The sequence below is a fragment of the Nipponia nippon genome, unplaced genomic scaffold (assembly GCF_047370975.1).
Source record: "Nipponia nippon isolate SJK-2023a ecotype South Korea unplaced genomic scaffold, ASM4737097v1 scaffold_5, whole genome shotgun sequence".
NCBI classification, from domain to species: Eukaryota; Metazoa; Chordata; class Aves; order Pelecaniformes; family Threskiornithidae; genus Nipponia; species Nipponia nippon.
Window position 1 is genome coordinate 77047538 of NW_028262369.1, and position 18500 is coordinate 77066037.

At 40.2% G+C, this 18500-nt stretch overlaps 1 protein-coding gene across 2 annotated transcripts in view; it reads right to left on the bottom strand.

Annotated features, from left to right (window-relative positions):
• The window catches only part of MAP3K20 (mitogen-activated protein kinase kinase kinase 20), a 93658-nt gene that overhangs the window by 38752 nt on the left and 36406 nt on the right, over positions 1-18500 (bottom strand). For both annotated transcript variants that reach the window (XM_087730481.1, XM_087730482.1), the window contains exons 5-10: positions 17871-17936; positions 16859-16887; positions 16606-16743; positions 10432-10518; positions 6752-6826; positions 1237-1343 (exon numbers count right to left, since the gene is read on the bottom strand). In XM_087730481.1, coding sequence (XP_087586607.1) covers positions 1237-1343; positions 6752-6826; positions 10432-10518; positions 16606-16743; positions 16859-16887; positions 17871-17936 — 502 coding nt within the window. The remainder of the gene's footprint in view (positions 1-1236; positions 1344-6751; positions 6827-10431; positions 10519-16605; positions 16744-16858; positions 16888-17870; positions 17937-18500) is intronic.

The window sequence follows — 18500 nt, forward strand, 5'->3', positions numbered from 1 at the left end:
GTGGCCAGCAGGTGGCGCCGCGCCGCCGCCGCCGGTCGCCGAGGCCGCGGGGCTGCCGCCGGCGCGCTGCTGAGTCAGGGCAGGAGCGGCCCCGGCCCCGGCCCCGGCCCCGGCCGAGGCTATTTATACTCCCGCCATGTGACCGGGGGAGCGTCCCATCGCCAGCTCACTTTTTCCACTCGCCCCATTAAAACTATACGTCTTGATTTTCCTTGGAAGACCGCGGAGGAAATGTGGGATGCTGGTTTGGATACAAGGCTCATCTCCATGTGCTCTTCCCCATCCTCCAGCCACCCCTGCTCCAGGTTTCTTCGACTCCTGCGCTGACTGCAAGCAGGGAATCTGCTAATATTTCTGCTCCCAGCTCACCTGGAGCGGGGCCAACGCTTCTTAATATAGACTGAGGCACGATCGTCTGGTAAAAATCTTCTGCCTGTGCAGATCCGTTTTCAATTTTCTTTTCCAAACAGAAGGATGTACTGTGAAGCAGCAAGCTTTCTGACTGACAGATAAGCTTCGGGGACAGGCTTTTTAAAAGTTTTGGCACATACAGAAAATAGGCTGAAACTTTTTCTGTAAAACTGTGTCATGTAAGATAATTTTTCTCAAATCTCGTCTCCATTTGTAATCACTTATGAATAAAAATTACCATCAGCAATAGGTAAAATCATATGCTCAAGCAATGCTGGTGCACTATGCAAAAATAGGGCTGGCCTGGGCATATGTTGAACGCATGGACACAAAGTCAATACAAAGGAGAGAATGCACAAAAAATGGCAGAATGCATACAAGTGAAGACAAATGGAGGCGTGATTTGAAATTTTATTCTTTTATGCCCTTTATCCTTTTTCTAAAAATATAAACATGTGCCTATACACTTTCTACGAAAATGGCATCAAACATACATAGACCTGAGCTATTTTGCCCTCACACTATTCACTGAAAACACGTAATTGGTTTTAAGATGTGAATCACAAAACCATAAATATCATGATACCTAAACCAGTGTAATAATAAATATAGGGGACAGCTAAGTGTATTGGCTCCTAATACAAGTTTCACAACATTCTGGGCATTCCTGAAAAACAACAAGGTAAGTTACACTCTAAAAATACCTCAAGCACAGATATTCTCTACCAGTACATCATCGGAGTCTGATGTCTTTCTGAAGAATATGGACTCACGGCATTTCAAAGGAAAACCACGTCATTTCATCTTGGAAGGAAGGAAGCTTACCTCCACTCCGCCTTGTTATGCAGGAATGAGTTACACTGGTCTGGAAGGCTGCTGTCATTTGACATGGATTCCAGGATTGAAATGATCTGCTTGAAAGACGGCCTTTTCTGAAGACAAAAAAAAGCCAAACAAAACCAAAACACAGCATTTGCATTCATATATAACTACTACTGTGTAAAATTATTTGCAGGCATTTTTCAATTGAGAGACTGCAAGCAACAGAAAGTGGGATGCTGGTTTCTGAACACAGCATCCTACAAGAGGACTGTAAATTTGCAAATTTTTTTTTCGTTCTTCCCATTGAAGAAAAGGTCAGTTTGGGAAGAGTCACATGAACTAGGACTGAAGCCTTAGCTTAGTCTCCCATATCTACCAGTAAAACCTTTTGGTACTCAGTAAGAGCATTAAACAACACTAGTAACATCAATAACCATCCAGATTCTTAATGCTAAAGTTTTCCTCAAGCTAAGAAGGAAAATACTGACAAAAAGAGAAGGCTGGACCCCTTAGCAACTGGTAATTAGACAGATGGCCTTTTACAGGTAGTAACCCAAACTCTTTAATGTGTGAACAAACTATTTAGCTCCCCATCAAAAATGGGTTTCTGGCTGCAGTTCCCCTCTTGTAGAGAAGGACAGACTTTCCAGAAACACCTCTCACTTAGCTACCTCAGGAGCAGCCGGGGAAGAAGGGAAGACTGGGGCTCGACAAGGATGTCTGGCCTGGCAGCCGAGCTCATGTCAGCGATGGCTGTGCTCTCCCATCCCGGGCTCATTTACTGAACTTTCTGTTCCAGGGCTCTCCATCCAGCACCCACTGGGCTCACTAGTCACGGAGAGCAGTTAAAACTTCTCCGTATTTTCTGCTTTCCCCTTAGTGCCAAAAGGAAGCTATGAAGTAAGATAATAACTGAAAACTGAAAAAGCCACAGTTAAATGTGTTTCTTGAAAGAGCGCTGACTCTGTTAGTCTGTTTGACAGACCCCAGACAAGGTTGAGACAAAAGGTTGAAACGAAATGTAGATACATAATAAGGGGATGATGCACATTCTCTCTCTATCGTGCCTGTAATTATACCATTTCTGCTAAAATTACAGATGCTGCAATTAAAACGTGCATTTTAATTTGGGAGCACAAAAACAATTAGGAACAATGCTGAGGTGTCTCTCCCAGGAAGATCCAAGTGATTTCCACATTATAAAAGAAAGACAATTTCTTTATTTAAAATGTCAAACATCATGAAAAAGTGTCAAATGCATAACAAAAAAAAAGACAAGCTCTCTTATACTGTAACGCTGCACTATTCGGCTGTAGCTGGAGGCTTTGTCTGTCATTTTTTGGTCCATCTCCATGATTTCAGGCAACGGGCAGTTGGATGAGCTATGCAGATTTTCCTTGCGACAGACAGCGCTTGCCCCAGCCACCACATGCTTACGCAATTTGGCTCCCAGCCCAGCGTCCGCGGAGCGGCAACCTGGGCGCGCTGAGCAGCGTGACAGCAGGTGCCCGTGCAGCAGCACGTTGCCTGCACTTGTTGATCTAGGCCCAGTGCGGAGACCCAGCAGGGTCCCCCTGCATTTACAGGGGCACTCGGGGGCGGGAGGGGGCAGCAGTCCTCCCCCTGCATGCGTGACGCTGCTGGACCTGCCGCGGCTGAGCAGACCCTCTGAACACGGCCTGGAAGAGCACGGACCTCCCTGGTCTGCCACACAGACTGTGGGGCGCCGGGGGTACGGAGCACAAAATTCACCCCTGGCACCAACCAGGACGGACAACTCTGGGGCAGTTTTGGGGCAGCAGAACCTTCCAACAGACCTCACACCCTTTTTGTTGCTACAGCTGCATCTCTTGTAACCACCCCAGTGGGTGTGAACTGTTGAGGGGACTCAAGAGCCTCCCAAATGGTGAGGAAGCTGTCAGGCAGGAGATGGTGGCTCCCCGCCAATACACCAGGGTCCTGCTGCTGCTACGTACTGTCCAACAGACCGGCAGGGGCATAATGTGCGTACACTAAACTAATTCTGTTTCCAGGAAGAGATGAAGGGCAAACATCTCCATGCTGCATTAATTACAATATTTTATGGCTTATTTGGGATTCTTTTACAAAATACTTCCATGAGTTTTACTTGCTCCTTCTTTCTCAGGGGTGTATTGGGAAGTATAGGGCAGGGTTGACACTAAGAGAGCACAGTCAACACTACTATCAGGCCTGCCTGGAGTAACTGGAGTGGAGATAATGACAGACAACAGGGCTTTTACTAAGGGCGGGTGAAAGCACCGACTGACTGATCTGGGAGGAGCAGCAACACACACTCTCTGGGTCCTATACGACAGGCAAAGAAGCTGTTGAGTTGCGCAGCTACAACCAAACGCACAGTCACACAGTACTGACAAAGCTTGTGCATCTCTGGCTTTGCAATTTCTGTGAACAGCCACCAGCTACCCTGCCAGCTTTGCAGCTGCCAGATTTACAGGTACCAGCTTTCCCCGGAGGCAAAGCTGACAGGAAGACACAAGCCTACCTTGTCATGTGGGTTTTGTTGGTTTCTTCCCCCCAGGCAAGGATAATTTCAGATTTAATAAATGCACTCTAAGTGCAGACTGATACCTTGGTTAAAACTGGCAAGAAGTGATTGTTGAAACTGGGAGCCCAAGCTGAGCAGCTTTTTCTAAAAAAAGTCTTATTTTCGGTGGATGACTGCTTAGCACTTTCTAGAAAGTCAGGCATCTCAAGTCAGTCCTTATAAAAGATTCTTAAAATATCAAGGCATGAGTCGCCTTTGAAAATTGTTTCCCTTTATATCTGTGATGTCTCATACAAAAAATCTTTAAAATAGATGCCCCTCTAGAAATAATTCTGGCTCATGTTTTCACTGTTTCCTTCCACTCAGTATTTCTTACTAAACAGGTCTGCATAAAATCAGGATATTTAATCCATATGGCTTTCCTTTCTTGCTGCTTCTTTCTTCCCAGGTTTCTGATTTCCATTAAAATATTCAGTAATGTATAAACATCTTTGATGTTAAAATGGGGATAAACTGCAGGAACAGATGAAATGAGAAAGAACCACTCACCTGTGTTTCAAAAGCAACCTTGTTTGTACAATTATCTAGTACCCAAGCAAAAGCAGCTTGTTTAGTACGTATTTTAACATGTGGAAGTAGTTATTTAAGATACTTAGTTACCACAGAGATTGTTCTTTAATAATTACTGACTTAAAATAATCAGTAATTAACATTTTAGTGAAATGCTTTGAACATACTAGGGACTGTTTGTTTCAACTAGCACAGTTGTATAAAGACTACCATTACAAATATCATGTAGAGCAATGCCCTACATTTTTCTCCACGTATGAAGAAATTCTGAAGAATTCAAAGCAAAGTTAATAACTCCGTCCATTCCCATGAGGAAATTATGGTGTGAGCAGTGTCTGACACTCCAGCTGCTCTGCAGCAGCTCTTCAAGTGTATTCCTTAGCCCCACAGTAAATGCGCATCCCTCTTTTCTCAGGGGTAAACCACCTCATGCTTTCTGCGGGCTAAAAGTATGCACATTAGCAACTGCTTTTGAGCAGCTGACATCCTCAAGCTCACCCCTGCTTGACCTTCAGTAACTTGTTCATGCATTGACCATCTGATTTTCTAAAGCTAACCCTGGCAAAAAGTGAACGTTACACAGAGCAGTATTTTAGAGGAGTGTGCTCCATCTTTTGGCTCACGCAGGCCACACAGCCTTTTATCAAGGCATTTTGAGAGCTGTAAGTAGCAATCCTTTCCCAACACGTGACTGAGTAAGTCAGTCACATGCCCAAACTGTGACCAGAGATTACTCCATTTCAGTGAACAACGCGTTTATAATTTCCCAACAGAAGAGAAGCTGCATGAAAAAAGTAGCAAAGAGCAGACCATCAGAAAAACCTGTCTAACATGAGATTCACTCTTTGCACACATCAGAGATGCCTCTGGGAACAACGCTCCCAGGAACCAGCCCAAACCCAGGTGAATTGCTCGCGCAGACAGAACGCAGCCTGATGGCTGGGCATCCCTCTTTTACAACAGGTAGATTCCTCCCTCTCCTTGAAAAACAGCAGCAGCCTTCTGGACACTTATATATGTGGCTAGAGCAAGGCAGAGAGCAAGCTGATCTATTATGTGCTGCAATTACAGAAAAGAAGCTCCAATAATTCTTATTCTGCGGCATTTGGTAGTAATGGTGATGCTTGGGAGTAGTTATTAAAGACATGTAGTTGCCACTGGAAAGTGCTCTTCAGTAACTACTGACCTAGAACTTAAACAGTCTACTTGTAGACTTGAAGACTCGAAGCATTTTTCTCCCCTCCCTTCTGTGAAGAGGATAAAGGGGGAGATATTAAGGGAATGGCATTTAAATGGGCATTCACATGGAAACCACATGTTGATGATGGATCTCAGCCTTCCAGATCCATTCTGTCAGAAAGCAACTACTTGCTTAAAAAAAAGAGACCAAGAAGGGAAATCTCCTTTTTCATATTGTTCTTCTATGGCTACTCTCTGGTGATAACAAGTTCTCGCTTTAGAGCACCTAAGCGCTATAATTCATCTTGGGATTAATCTTGGTCTCTCTGAAGCAGCAGCTAACTTTCTCCCGAGTTTAAAGGAACAAAGTGCCTTGACTTGAGAAAAAGAGCATAATTTCTTTTCCTTACCTATCCTTCCCTCTGTCAAATACCTTCTTCATAGGCAAAGGAAATGGATTCTAATCCTTGGTGATAAAGCTAGTATGACCACAGGCTCTTTCCAGCCAGTTTTATGTACAAAAGGATGGTAGCAGAGTCCATTTGAAGAAGGTAACTCCCATAATCTACAAAAGCTTTTACTGACTCAATACTCTCTTTAATGTCTCTTTTAGTTTTTGGCTCTCTAACTTGTATTTTTACTCTGTTTTCATGGTTAAACAGTATATTACAGTACTTCTATTATTGTATTATTACAGTATAATCATTATAAAACTCATCATTCAAAGTCCTAAGGGAAAAGATTAGGAAAGGTTTAATGTTAATTGAGAATGTGCTGCTGCTGTTCGTACCCACATTTTATGGATTAACTTATACTTTACATGCTTTCAACACAAGGAAGGCATCAAAATTGGACCTTGAAATAAATATTTCATGCATAATGCACACATACATCCAATGAAGATTAAATATTAACTATTGAAAGAAAATAGAAAAGAACGATTTTTCACTTGCTTCAAAATGGCTACGTTCTTGCCACCTCACCCTATTTACTGTCATTGTCTTTAGTAGTCAGGTAAGTTAGTAGCATAATAACTCTTGATTCAAAGGGAAAGAGAGACATTTAGGCATAAATACGTAAACCCATTAAAAAAAGACAGTCCCAGCTATCTTTGTGAAGAAATATGTCTATTAGCATGCATCAATGGTGTTAGCTCAGACCTGTCAGACAAAGAAATGCTAACACACTTAGCAAAACAAGGCAGGGGGTGGTGGTGCAGAAATCAAACACAAATTAAATTACCTTTGAATCAGCATCCCAACATTGGTGCATCAGTTCTGCAAAACTTCTGGGACAACTGCTTGGAATGGTTAATCTCTAACGGAGAGAGAATGTACCAGTTATTGGAAGCATTTCCCTTTAAGCTGCTACTAATAGATTTCCTGTAAGAGCAATGCAATTAAAAGAAGCAAAACACACTCTTCTTTCTTTTAAACACAATATAAAACCTGAGGATTGACACATTAAAAAGAAAAATCAAAATTACTAACACTAGCAAGACGTACAATTAACTAATAGACCTATAAGGAAGAAGTAGAACAAATGTACAAATGGAGTTCCTTAAGAAAGCTCGGAGACAAGGAAGTAAAAACGAGGCAAACAGCTTTTAATACTAAAACGGAATAGTTTGTGAAGGTTACTGCATGGTATTCTAAGATGCTTGTCAAGATAGGTGTAACATACAGCCTGCCTTAATTCCTTTCTCCCACACAGATGATCCAGCTGTACAATACTATAATCACTTTTGATATAACAAATGGCTGGAATATAGATTACATTAAGTGAGTTAAAAAGAGTTAAGTGAAGCTCTACATGACACAAGAGATGTTTCATGAGCCTGTGGTCAGAAGGATTAATGAGAACATGCAGATCTCAGAAAGCACTCACAGAGCACAGTGAACTCGTATAAATATTTCCTGATGACTGAAAACAAGGAGTTGCTGGTTATAGCCAGGAGCACTGACTACAGAGAAATAGTTTGAAGCTTGTTTGGTTTCCTTTGCTGAGTTTCAAACCATGAAAAAATTCCCTCAGCCAGTCTCAGAGGACTTTTAGTTTAAGGACTCTGCCTCCAGACTGGAAAGCCTAAAAGCAAATCCTTTCTCATATACACGCACGGATGCTGAAGCCTCTCCAGCTGATTAAACGTGCATCCCAACAACATTACACATATAAGGAGATCCCTCTGCTCTCGCTAAGGCAGTTAACTCTTTTCGGATGTTTCATACTAAATTAAAAAAATATGTAGATAAAAAACAGTTCCTCAGTGAAAATGAGTCCAAATATAAGAGGGGTCAAGCCGGAAAAAGGGTTCCCTGTCCTGTAACAGGTGAGAACAGGTATTACAGTCCTGTTCAGACCAACCTGCCAGGAAGATCCTTGGATCTGTCCTGCTATTGCTATTTCAGGAGCAAAGCAAAGCAAGTTGTGTCAAATTGTACCATTATATTACTGCAATGTGACCTGCAAAGCCTTACAAGCCACAGCAGCCAAAGTAAGAGTTAAATTCTGCTCCACAAGCATTTGAACACCATGAAAACTGGAAATATGAGATACAGAGCCAGGGCACTGCAGGAGTATGATTATTAAAATAATGTAATACCTTAAGGTGCAAAGCTTTCTGTGCAAGAAACACACAGAAATTTGTACAATGCATAAACAAATTGTACTGGTGCTTGATCTCTGGTTGAGTCATTAGCCTAAAAATACACTGGCTAGTCTTGCTACAGTATTTGTCTGTAACCCTCACTGTTCCAGGAGGTGGAAAAATCAGTTGCAATCACCATTTATATACGTCTCATTTGTGCAGAATGTTATCTGTCATGTAGTATAGAAGTAGCAGGTTCCAAAAGTGTCATATTATAATAAAGATGACGTTTCTCAGCAGTAATTTATTATGAGATCACACCTAGCATAATCTGAACTCTCATGTTTTAATTTTTTGGATTAAAAAAAATATATAATTTCATAGAAACTCCACCAGGATAAAAATAACACTGTGAAATTATGCAGAGAGTCGAAAAAGACCCATGCAGAATCATTAAAATCCACTTCATTTGTTGGGCTCAGGCTTTGCAAAGGGGGGATTTTTCACCCTACACAATTACGCTTTGGCCTCAGTCCCACACTGATTTTAACAAGAGACTTGCAGTCCAAAAAATGAAGGACTGGCTCAAAAGTGATTCAATTCTGTTGTGAACTGGAACCATGCAACCCCAATGATGTCAACAGATTGAACTGAGAGCAGAACCTGACCCTCACACTTGCTTTGGGACATAGAAACTATGAAGAAAAGTAGCACAAGCTGACTATTACGAGGCTTATGCTGGGCATGTTCTCTAAGTCATGGCCAGAAAAAATAAAAACTATGTAAGCAAGTGTTAATGCCCTCTAAGCTCCGTGGCACCCTTCCAAAGAAGATGGTAGCAACAGGCTGGTGGTACCTGGCAGATCAGCTGGCTCTGAAAATGTCACCCCTTACGTTTTTTCAGCCATAAGTAAAATAGTCGTCATGTCCACATTTCGTTCATATTGTATTTTACGCAGTTCCTTGCTCCGGAAAACTGTAGAGAAACTGTAGGTGTGTTGTACCCTCTGACATCTTTCAGTGTATAACTACACCTCTTTACAACATTCCCAATGCCACTCTGTACCCCTTACATAAAACTGCACGTGGTAGGCATAGGAAACAAATACTGTTGATGGAAGGCTTTATGGTTCCTCCTTCAAAATGATGTATGAGGCTTTTCCTAAACTAGGCGAAGGTGTCTCTTTGTGCCTCCTGCTCTGATAAACGCTGTGGAAGACCACATTCATAATCTTCACTCTGTTAGCGTAGCATTTCCAACTAATCGGTATATCACAGCATCACTCACTGGAATTAATCCAGTCCTCAAATAGAAGAAAAAAAGAGAGGGGAAAAAAAAACACCAACAAAAAACATTAAACTAAGAGGAGGAAACCTAACTCCTCTGTTTAACTCTGAAGCATTTTGAGAAACAGTTTATGTAGAATAATAGGAATCTGTATTGTACAGCCACTGCCTCGCCATTGTAATGTTTCCCAAGCTTTCCGCTGTGTCTAGATAGAGGAGGTTTCATCTTTGTGGAGGATTTCCATGCTTGTCTGTGTGTGGTACAGTCACAACTTTAAATGTTTTTTAAATGTAGTTACTGTCTTTGATATCAAGGGACTATGTGTTCAGATATACGCTCACATGTCCAACTAACTGAAAGCCTCAATTTGTGAGAAGAAGAAAAGCGAGGCTGGGGACACTGTACAAACGGTGTTTACACCACTGAAGTGCTTTTGAAATGGAAAGACTCTGCGTGAGGAGGCTTGCAGCTATGCCACAGCCTTGCCGATACCAGTGAGGAGCTCATCTTCAATGTAGTGTTGAACGTAGGTGGCAAAACTGTAATTTCTCTCTTTTTTTAAAACTATTTTTTCTTCTTTTATTTTTGAAATTTTCATCTAAGCGGCAGTTTCTTGTACTATAGTGACTCCTGCTGGGAGAGTTAAGTTGAAGTAGCTGAAGGTCTCTTACAGATATATCAACTCCCGGCCAGTAAAAAGATGTCCTAAACGCAGGAGATGGAGTTAAACTGTTCCCCTACCTTGGACGCAATGGCTTCTTTCATCACTAAGAACAAACCCCTAGGTTTTACAATTGAGACTGAGAAACTAGTACAGTACTTGTACAATTTTTGATCTACAGCATCACGACGTGAAGCTGCAACAATTAGATGTAAAGGGTCCATTCATGAGGAATAACATCACTTTGACCCTTTGTGTTAGCTCCTACTGCTAATCTTTCCATACGCGTGAACTTACTTTCAATTTGAAGAAGATGAAAAAGTCTTTTGCAAAACCCCAATACTGTTTTCTGATCTATGTACCTGAATGTAGAAACGTAGTCTTACCTCGTTTTTTTCCACTACAAGCCAAGCTACTTGTAATCCTTCCAAGCCTTTAAAGGGGACCTCCCTTGTTAGCATCTCCCAGAGAACCTGGAACAGAAAAAAAGAAAAGAATTTTTATTTCTGTACTTTGTATTTTAAATACATTATTAAACCTTGATACAGCACTATTCTGTATCCAATTATCAGGCAACCAGTTTCCATTTGCAGGAACTTGGACCAGTGTTTGTGTGCAAGATCCTCTCACTAAATTAATTTGAATGTTTCTGCTTTTTCCTCTACAGAAAAGCTGAGATGAAAAACTGGGTTGTGTGGGGTCTAATGCCTGCAATTTTGTGAGAGCCATGGAAAATGCTTTTTACTTCCTTTGTACACTATAAAGTTCACATTTGGCAGTTGAGACTTGGGAAGACAAGGGACTCCTCCTCTCCTTCTCAGCCCCAGCTAGACACATCTTTGCTTTGTAGTCATTTTGCATTTAAAAATATTTCTATATGATTGCAACTAGTGCTTCTCAGTAGTCAGAATATGATCCAAAAAGTATTTTGCTCCTATGATATACCTATGAAAATATTAAATATAATTTTGCAAGCAAAACTGTAATTGTTCATCTCCAAGTATATGATTATATTAAACTGAACAAAATACAGCATATAGAAAATTACTCTGTTCTCCTCAATATCTTACAGACACACTGTCCTTAGATATAGAAAGATTTCCTAATTTCGCATGCTTTCAGCATTTTGGTAACACAGTACCTGAGAATCTAAGCTACTCTGTAGAAAAGAGTTTGGCATCACCAAAAAGGCTTCAAGTCAATGAATCCAACTAGTTTTTCTGCCATTGGGACTACACATTGGAGTTCAACCAAATTAACAGGCACTCTGTACCTTCACTTGTCTCTCTCTCTCTCTCTCTCTCTTTCTCTCTTCTTTTTTTTTAAATCAGAACTTTCATATATGTATCTTGTTAGAAATATCTACACGCAAACTTTTTCTTATGCTCATATACCAAGCATAACAACAAAAAAGACATCATTTACGTCGGATCTGACCCAATGTATTAAGATCCTTATGCAAGTCTCTATATCCTCACTATTTGAGTTAGTACCCAGGCTTATTCCAGTTACATCCTTTTGAATGGATTCTGGCCAGCTATGAAGGTAATTAGAAAGAAAATGCGAGAATACTGGCAGATGCAGCTCAAGCAGAAAAAAATGCATTGAAGCAGAGTTGGGCCTTTAATCAAGTGAACAGGGTACTCCATCAATAGACCTATTTGAATAATTCTGCTTGAGTCAGAAGACTGATTAGTAAAGGTAAGGGTATCTTGGAAAAGTAAGTAAAAGGACAGCTTTCCTGAGAATAAGAAATATATGGGGAAAGCTATCATAGAGGTATTCAACTCTCCTGTTTGCCTCAATTCATTCCTTTTAGAAGAAAAAAAAAAAAAAAAGGCATCTCAATTTGTAATTCCAATTATCACCTCTCTACTGGTAGACAAGGAAATTTAGCTGTGAGAGAAGGAAATAATTTAGCAGTCCCATGTACTTCAGACAAAAAAAGCCATGTACAAAACAGCCAGTTTAAAACAAAAGCCCCTGGACTAAATCAAACATGCAGCTGAGCAGCCTTGCAGAACCACCTCATCTGTACAGCTGCACCATGAAACCACAGAGAAGAAACTCAAGTCTGCACATCAGATAGGGCAGTATCTAAACACATCTGCCAAGTAAAGAACATAATGAAATACATGTGAAGTGTCTCCAAGAGCCTTGAGCTGGAAAACTCTACTGCTCTGCTATCTTTCTTTCAGAAGACTGTAAATCGTAAGGGTTGTCTCGTTTCATTCATGCACATAAGTTCGTGCAGAACATTTTGCACTGAATTCCTTTATCATGACACCTTTAGTGTTTATTTCCACTGCCTGTACGGATCACTGCCTTCCTAAACCAACAGTGCTAGCTTAAAACACTTCAAGACTGCACATAGTCAAGAGAAAAACAGCAACCTGACACAATACGAAGAATTTTTCTTAATGCCTTGTTTTTTACTAATAGTAGAAGAAAGTAAAAGATACAAAAGTGGGATGCCAGAAATCCTTGTATTTATTTACATTTAGAAAATGTTCTAACAACAATGCGTATTTCATATTCAGGCCAATGGTGTAGATAAAGCCTTTCCTTCCAATGGTGAGATGTCTCTGTGTTCAGTTTTATAGGAGCTTCAAGCCCATCTCATGGATTAGCTACCCTGAATCATCAGCTAGGGTGCATGATTGCATTACCAATCTTTTAAAAAGCAGCAAATGGGTATCTTCTGCATCCCCATTTGTCTCTTCCTCTCCCCAGAATCATTCAGCAGCAGAAAAAGCACCTCAACCTGCCTTATCCCAGCCTCCTTATTGCGAGATACACTCTGTTCATTTTCAGAACTGGCTCCCCAGCTCACCTCATATGGAAATCAATCTATCTTCCATTTCTGGTGCAATTTAATTGAGGCTGACATGGTTCACTTCCCCTCCCATCTCTGATGGTGAGGATCACTTGCTTTCCTGATCACATCACATCTCTGTGATGACGGACAGCAGGTGCTCACAGACAAACAGCCAAGCTAGACACAACGATGGAAAATAAATCAAGATCATTTAATGTAGTGGTTTGTAAGCTGTGGCCTCTGAAGATATTGGGCTCTTCTTTGCATACAGAGAAACAGAAAGGAGAGACAAATATATGAATGTTCGTTCTATACATGGAGCTGAAAATAAGAATTATATGGTCTTCAGAAAAAGCTCACACACTTACTTCTGTCAGCTCAGCTCTGTGTTTCAATTCTTATCCTCTCAACTATGTGACAACAACCAAAAGGAAAAAAAAAACAAAACAAAACAACAAAAGCCAAGAAAGATTCAAAGTGCCATACAGAATAGGGAACATCCAAATGAGTAATTTGAGAAAAAACAAACACTCTGAACATCTTCACTGAAAAAAAGAAATGTTTTCTCTTGGTAGGGAAGTGTTCACAGATGAGGGTCAGAAGCCACAATTAGCAGAGGTACAGCACGAGCAGAAAGTGTTGCACTCTTAGAGGTACTGCCCCCCTTAGGCATGAAAATTAGGTCAGTCTTCTCTGCATTGATCCAAGTGGAAGTTAAAGGTCTCATAATTCTTTTCAAAAAGAGTAAGGGATAACCCCTGGAGCTGGCCAACATTCCCTCTATAAATAACGTATGTTCTCATAGCTAAAGCAATGTATGAACTATTGCTAGGAGCATAACAGTTGCTACATTTAACGTCAGCCTCTATGCTACCAGCAGCCAATTAATGGTTTTCCTTTTTTTGTTCTTGTAAGTGATAAAATAATTCAGCTACATCGCATAAGCTTTCTATGATTAAACACATTTATACTGATAAACAAACACACACTGCAGTGGATTACAAACAATTTTGCCAGGATAACATATTCTGAGCATTTATCTTCATGATTTCAAAACAGCTTTTAGAGTGAGCATTGTCATTCCACATACACTTTCATATCTGGAAGAGAAGCGAGGAATCATTTTTGAGCAACACACACAATGACATGCGAGTCCATTTCTGGGTTGATCACTTGTAACACTTGGTATCTGTTGTTCAGAGTAGGGATTTGGAAATGGATTAGAAAAGAGAATCACAGCACGGCTGAAGGAAAGCACAAGATCTGTCTTTGTGTTGTAATAAATCTCCTGAAACATTTAGCTTTAGCATTTCATGGCAGTATTATAAATTATTTACTATATATCTCAAAGAGAATATATGGACCTGTTTAACCATCCATGAAGAGCAGGACAAACTAATCTGAACATTAGCTATAAACATGTATGCAACTGTTCACAAAGAGGAAAATTCATTTCAGCTGAGGAGCAACTCAGACCTATAAGGCTGCAGAAAGACTTTGACACTTCATGGAAAAAAGCTCTCGAACACCTTAAGCAGAATATTTAAAATCACAGGCTGGTTTGTAGAAAGAAAAGCCAGTCAGAAAAAAAAATAGCAGAAAAGAAATTAAAGAAAACCATGGGGAAGGCGACAAATATTGCCAACGGAGTATCTATTCCTAGCATCTTACTAGTTTACATTTGAAAGGATTCTGTTCTTTGTTAACAGGACTTTAACTGAAGAAAAGCAGATTTGCCTCTCTAGCACAAAAGCTGCTGGCAAATGTTACACTTTGAAAAGCAATTCTTTAAATTTTGTTTTTATAGATTATAATCATTTGAAGAGACAAAAATACCCTTTAAGATTTTTTGTTTTCAGTCTCCTAGCTAATTTTCTGATAGTCTAACACTTATTATAGGGACATTCCAACTTTCAGTGTTATATTCGGACAATTTCTTGCTGGTATAATCCCATTACGTCAGTAATTTCATCGACAGAGAATTCAGGCCACCGCCATTCTTCATTTCTACCCCTGTATCTCCTCTGAAACCCATGATGTTTCAAGACTGGAGTTATAAAAAGACCAATTCATTTCTACGTGCTTATGAATTCATAAGCTTCTACCCACAGTAGAACACATTAGCTCAAAAGCAATAAAAAAATGTGGGTCAAATATTATTAGGCATACTAAAGTAGCACTATACACCTGTAACCACATTAAAATATTCTAGTAACACTGAACTGTTTTCATATGAAGGGTAGTTGAGTTTTACCTCCAAGCACAGAACTGTCAAAGGAGCTTTATTTTTTGGACGAGGGAAAATAAACTATGTGCGACATACTGTTCCCAAGGCTCTGGTAATACTTGACGTGATAAGATATTAAACAATTTCTTACCTTCTCCCACTTCTAGAATGTTACTTAAAGTCAATTCACACCAAGCTGACTATGTGAGCAGCTTGAGCTATAAGACCATGTTTGGAATTTCTCCTCTAACGTTTTTGCTTTGTTTTGAAACTGGAACATTTCCCTGCAGTGGATAATATGTGATTGCTTCCAGTAACAGTTTACATTAACATTTACATTTGTTAGCCTATGTTCTCTTACTGTTTGTGACCTAGTTCAGTTAAGCAAGCAAGGATTTTGAATCTGCCAATATAGGCTTTTTCTCCCTCCTTGCAAATGTTCAACCTTTCATTTGTAAGCGACTCCACATCATCTCTCATATATTTATTTCACTATAAACAACTGTTTGGCAATAAGTTTAACTCATCTTCCATTGGGAGATCAGCTTAGCTACGTATAGCCATAGGTGCTAGCTTAAAACCACAGTGCCTCCCTCACATCTATCTCCTCCCATCCCTCAAAGAGGCAATACTTGAGAGGTACTGAAATATTTCCTCGTTCTACCGCCCACTGTTGAATCCAAAACCAAAAATGGTTAATACACAGATATGCATGGAAACTACAACCCCGCATCCTTTCCTTTTTCCCCCCAAAATATTCATTACTGTTCTCTGTCAGAGAAGGGCTATGGAGCTAGGCACACAATTGGTCTGACCAGTAGGGCTATTTCTAGCCTATTTTGTATTGCAGAGTAAAACCAAATTAGAGTTTAAATGTGGACAGAGTGAAATAATTCACATTACTGCATGTGCAAACCTGACATTCTGATGAACTATAACTGATTGTTCCCCCTTCAGAAAAATGGCAAAGCAATGCTGGCCTTTTCTATATTTTTAGATGGAGCCTTTACCTCCACAAGAGGTACAGTCTCTATTCTCACAGTTAATGACAGCAGGGTCTTTTAAACCATTAAGCATGGAGAAGTGGCTTACTTTTTAATATAAAATCAGTGACACTCCATTTTATGGAAAGTGGGATCCTAATCACTTAATCTTGTTATACACCTATTGCAAGACCACCTTTTTCTCTTCTGTTCCACTAATGAACACAAGCAGCGACTCATGATGCAGATTGTTCAGTGGTTCCTCCAAGCCTTCAGACATATGCTGAATACTTGTGGTAAAGCATGCACTTCCCACACTGGCATGCTGCTAATCTAATCAGATAAGGATCTTACTAAACATGCAAGACACTGTTCTTCCTATCATTTTCAAGCATGTAATTATAAATTGTGGGTCAGTCTTGAAAGAAAGTGTGATTTTGTTGTTGTCCTTATTTAGAATTGTTCTTCCATCACATGACTTGTGTTGCACTAGAGATTTGCTGCTACGCATAGGGAAATGAGAGGCACTCACCACTCCATACGAGTATGTGTCACATGTTTCAGACACTGGGAGACTTTGGATAACTTCTGGGGCCATCCATGGAAAAGTGCCCACTAATGACATGTGTGTTGTATGGGAGTGGAACCTTGAGGCACCAAAATCACAGATCTGGCAAAAATAAATAAAAAAACCCCAGATATTAGAGTACCATCCTCATTTATTAGGCATCAAAACATCGAGTCAAGCAGCAGCACCTCTCTACAAATAATTAAAGCGTTCATACCTTTAACACGCCATCAGCAGCTATAACAACTGAAAATGAAAAAACAGTAGGTTACAAGAACGCTATTAAAAATAAACACAATACATTTTCACAGCAAAAGACTTCGCTTTTTATCAAGAGAAATGATCCTACAGTGAGCCAGCACCTGAACATGCACACACACAATTGTCCTGGTTTCTTTGAGAAGCTTTAGAGAACATCTGCTGAGTACCTGCAAGCCTCTGAACAAACGCAAAACCTTTCAGGCCTTACTGAGTTCAAAGATATCAACACAACTATAGCTAAAATACAGATAAACTCCACCCTCCCCAATGTAGTTAGGCTTAACAAGAAGCGCTCTGAAAGATTCATTAATAAAAAGAGAAAACGTACAACTGAGGTGAGATCTAGACTTTTCTTGACTATTATTTCCCCGCGTGCATTATTAAAATCCATGTCCTTCCTATCCCACTATTAGTAGTGAAAGTTTCAGTTAAAAGGCAATGTTCAGCAAATTCATAAATGGTCGTCAGCTGCCAAGTACAGACTACCAGTGCAGCTTCACACTGAGTGCATATTACTCAAAAGCATGAATATCTGTCAAACCTCAAAACAGGCCACAGTAAAGACAAGATTTTCAGATAAGAAATAATAGGCCTTATCCAGTCTATTGTGTCTGGTGTCTGCCAGCCTTTCCTGGTACTCAACCTTTCCAAATAGAAAAAGGAAGTGAGGAGTGCCCAGGCAATGTCTGACAGCTGATAAGATGGGTATAATCATGGTCAGCAAGACACAACTTGAAAGAGCCCTCCACAGTGCTCTAAATGATGCCAGGGACTGTAACAGAGCTCAGACAGCCTCGGGATGGGGAGGGGGGAACAGGCTCTTCTGTGCCTCAACAACTCCTAGTGCAGCCTGATGACAGCGAAGGCATTAGTTAGTTCTGCATGTTCACGAAGCTCAGGTAGAGATTTAAATGCTACATTAATAGGTAACAGTAAATGCAGAGTGTTTCAGTGTTTTGCTACTTTACCATTCCTGGACTTCAGATCCCTGTGGATTACTTTAACTGGAGCTTCCATGTGCAAATAGTGCATTCCTACACAAAAAAAGGGAACAATCTAGTTAGGCAGACTGAGCGTGGCCATCAACTATCAGCAGTCATGTTTTCTGGTTCCCATTAATTGTCCTCATTATGAGCTGGCATATCTGTATGCCATATTGATATGCTGCAGGAGAAGCAAAGCTTCCCATAATCTACTTTGAGTAAAGAACACTAAGCAAAGCTCATCTATCTCTCAGAGTATCTATACAGGTATGTTAATGCTTTATAACATCATATTTAGTTATTTCCTCAAAGGTGTTGTCTACACAGAGAAGCCAAGATACGAATTTACTGTTCATTCATTAGTTTACACTAATTTTTGTGTGGTCACAGAGAACACAAAGGACAAAACAGTTTGTTCTGCATTATTACATGAAGAATTTAAGTACGTTTGCTGAGAATAAGCCCTTAGCTTCCTTAAATGTCCCAATTCAAATTAAATGTAAGGATAATTATGCACTTTACCTCATAATTACTCTACATCAGCAAAATTATCCTCTTGGGACTTAGGGGCAAATCAGAAGTAAAACTGGCTCATAGAAGCCATTTTCAGTCCAG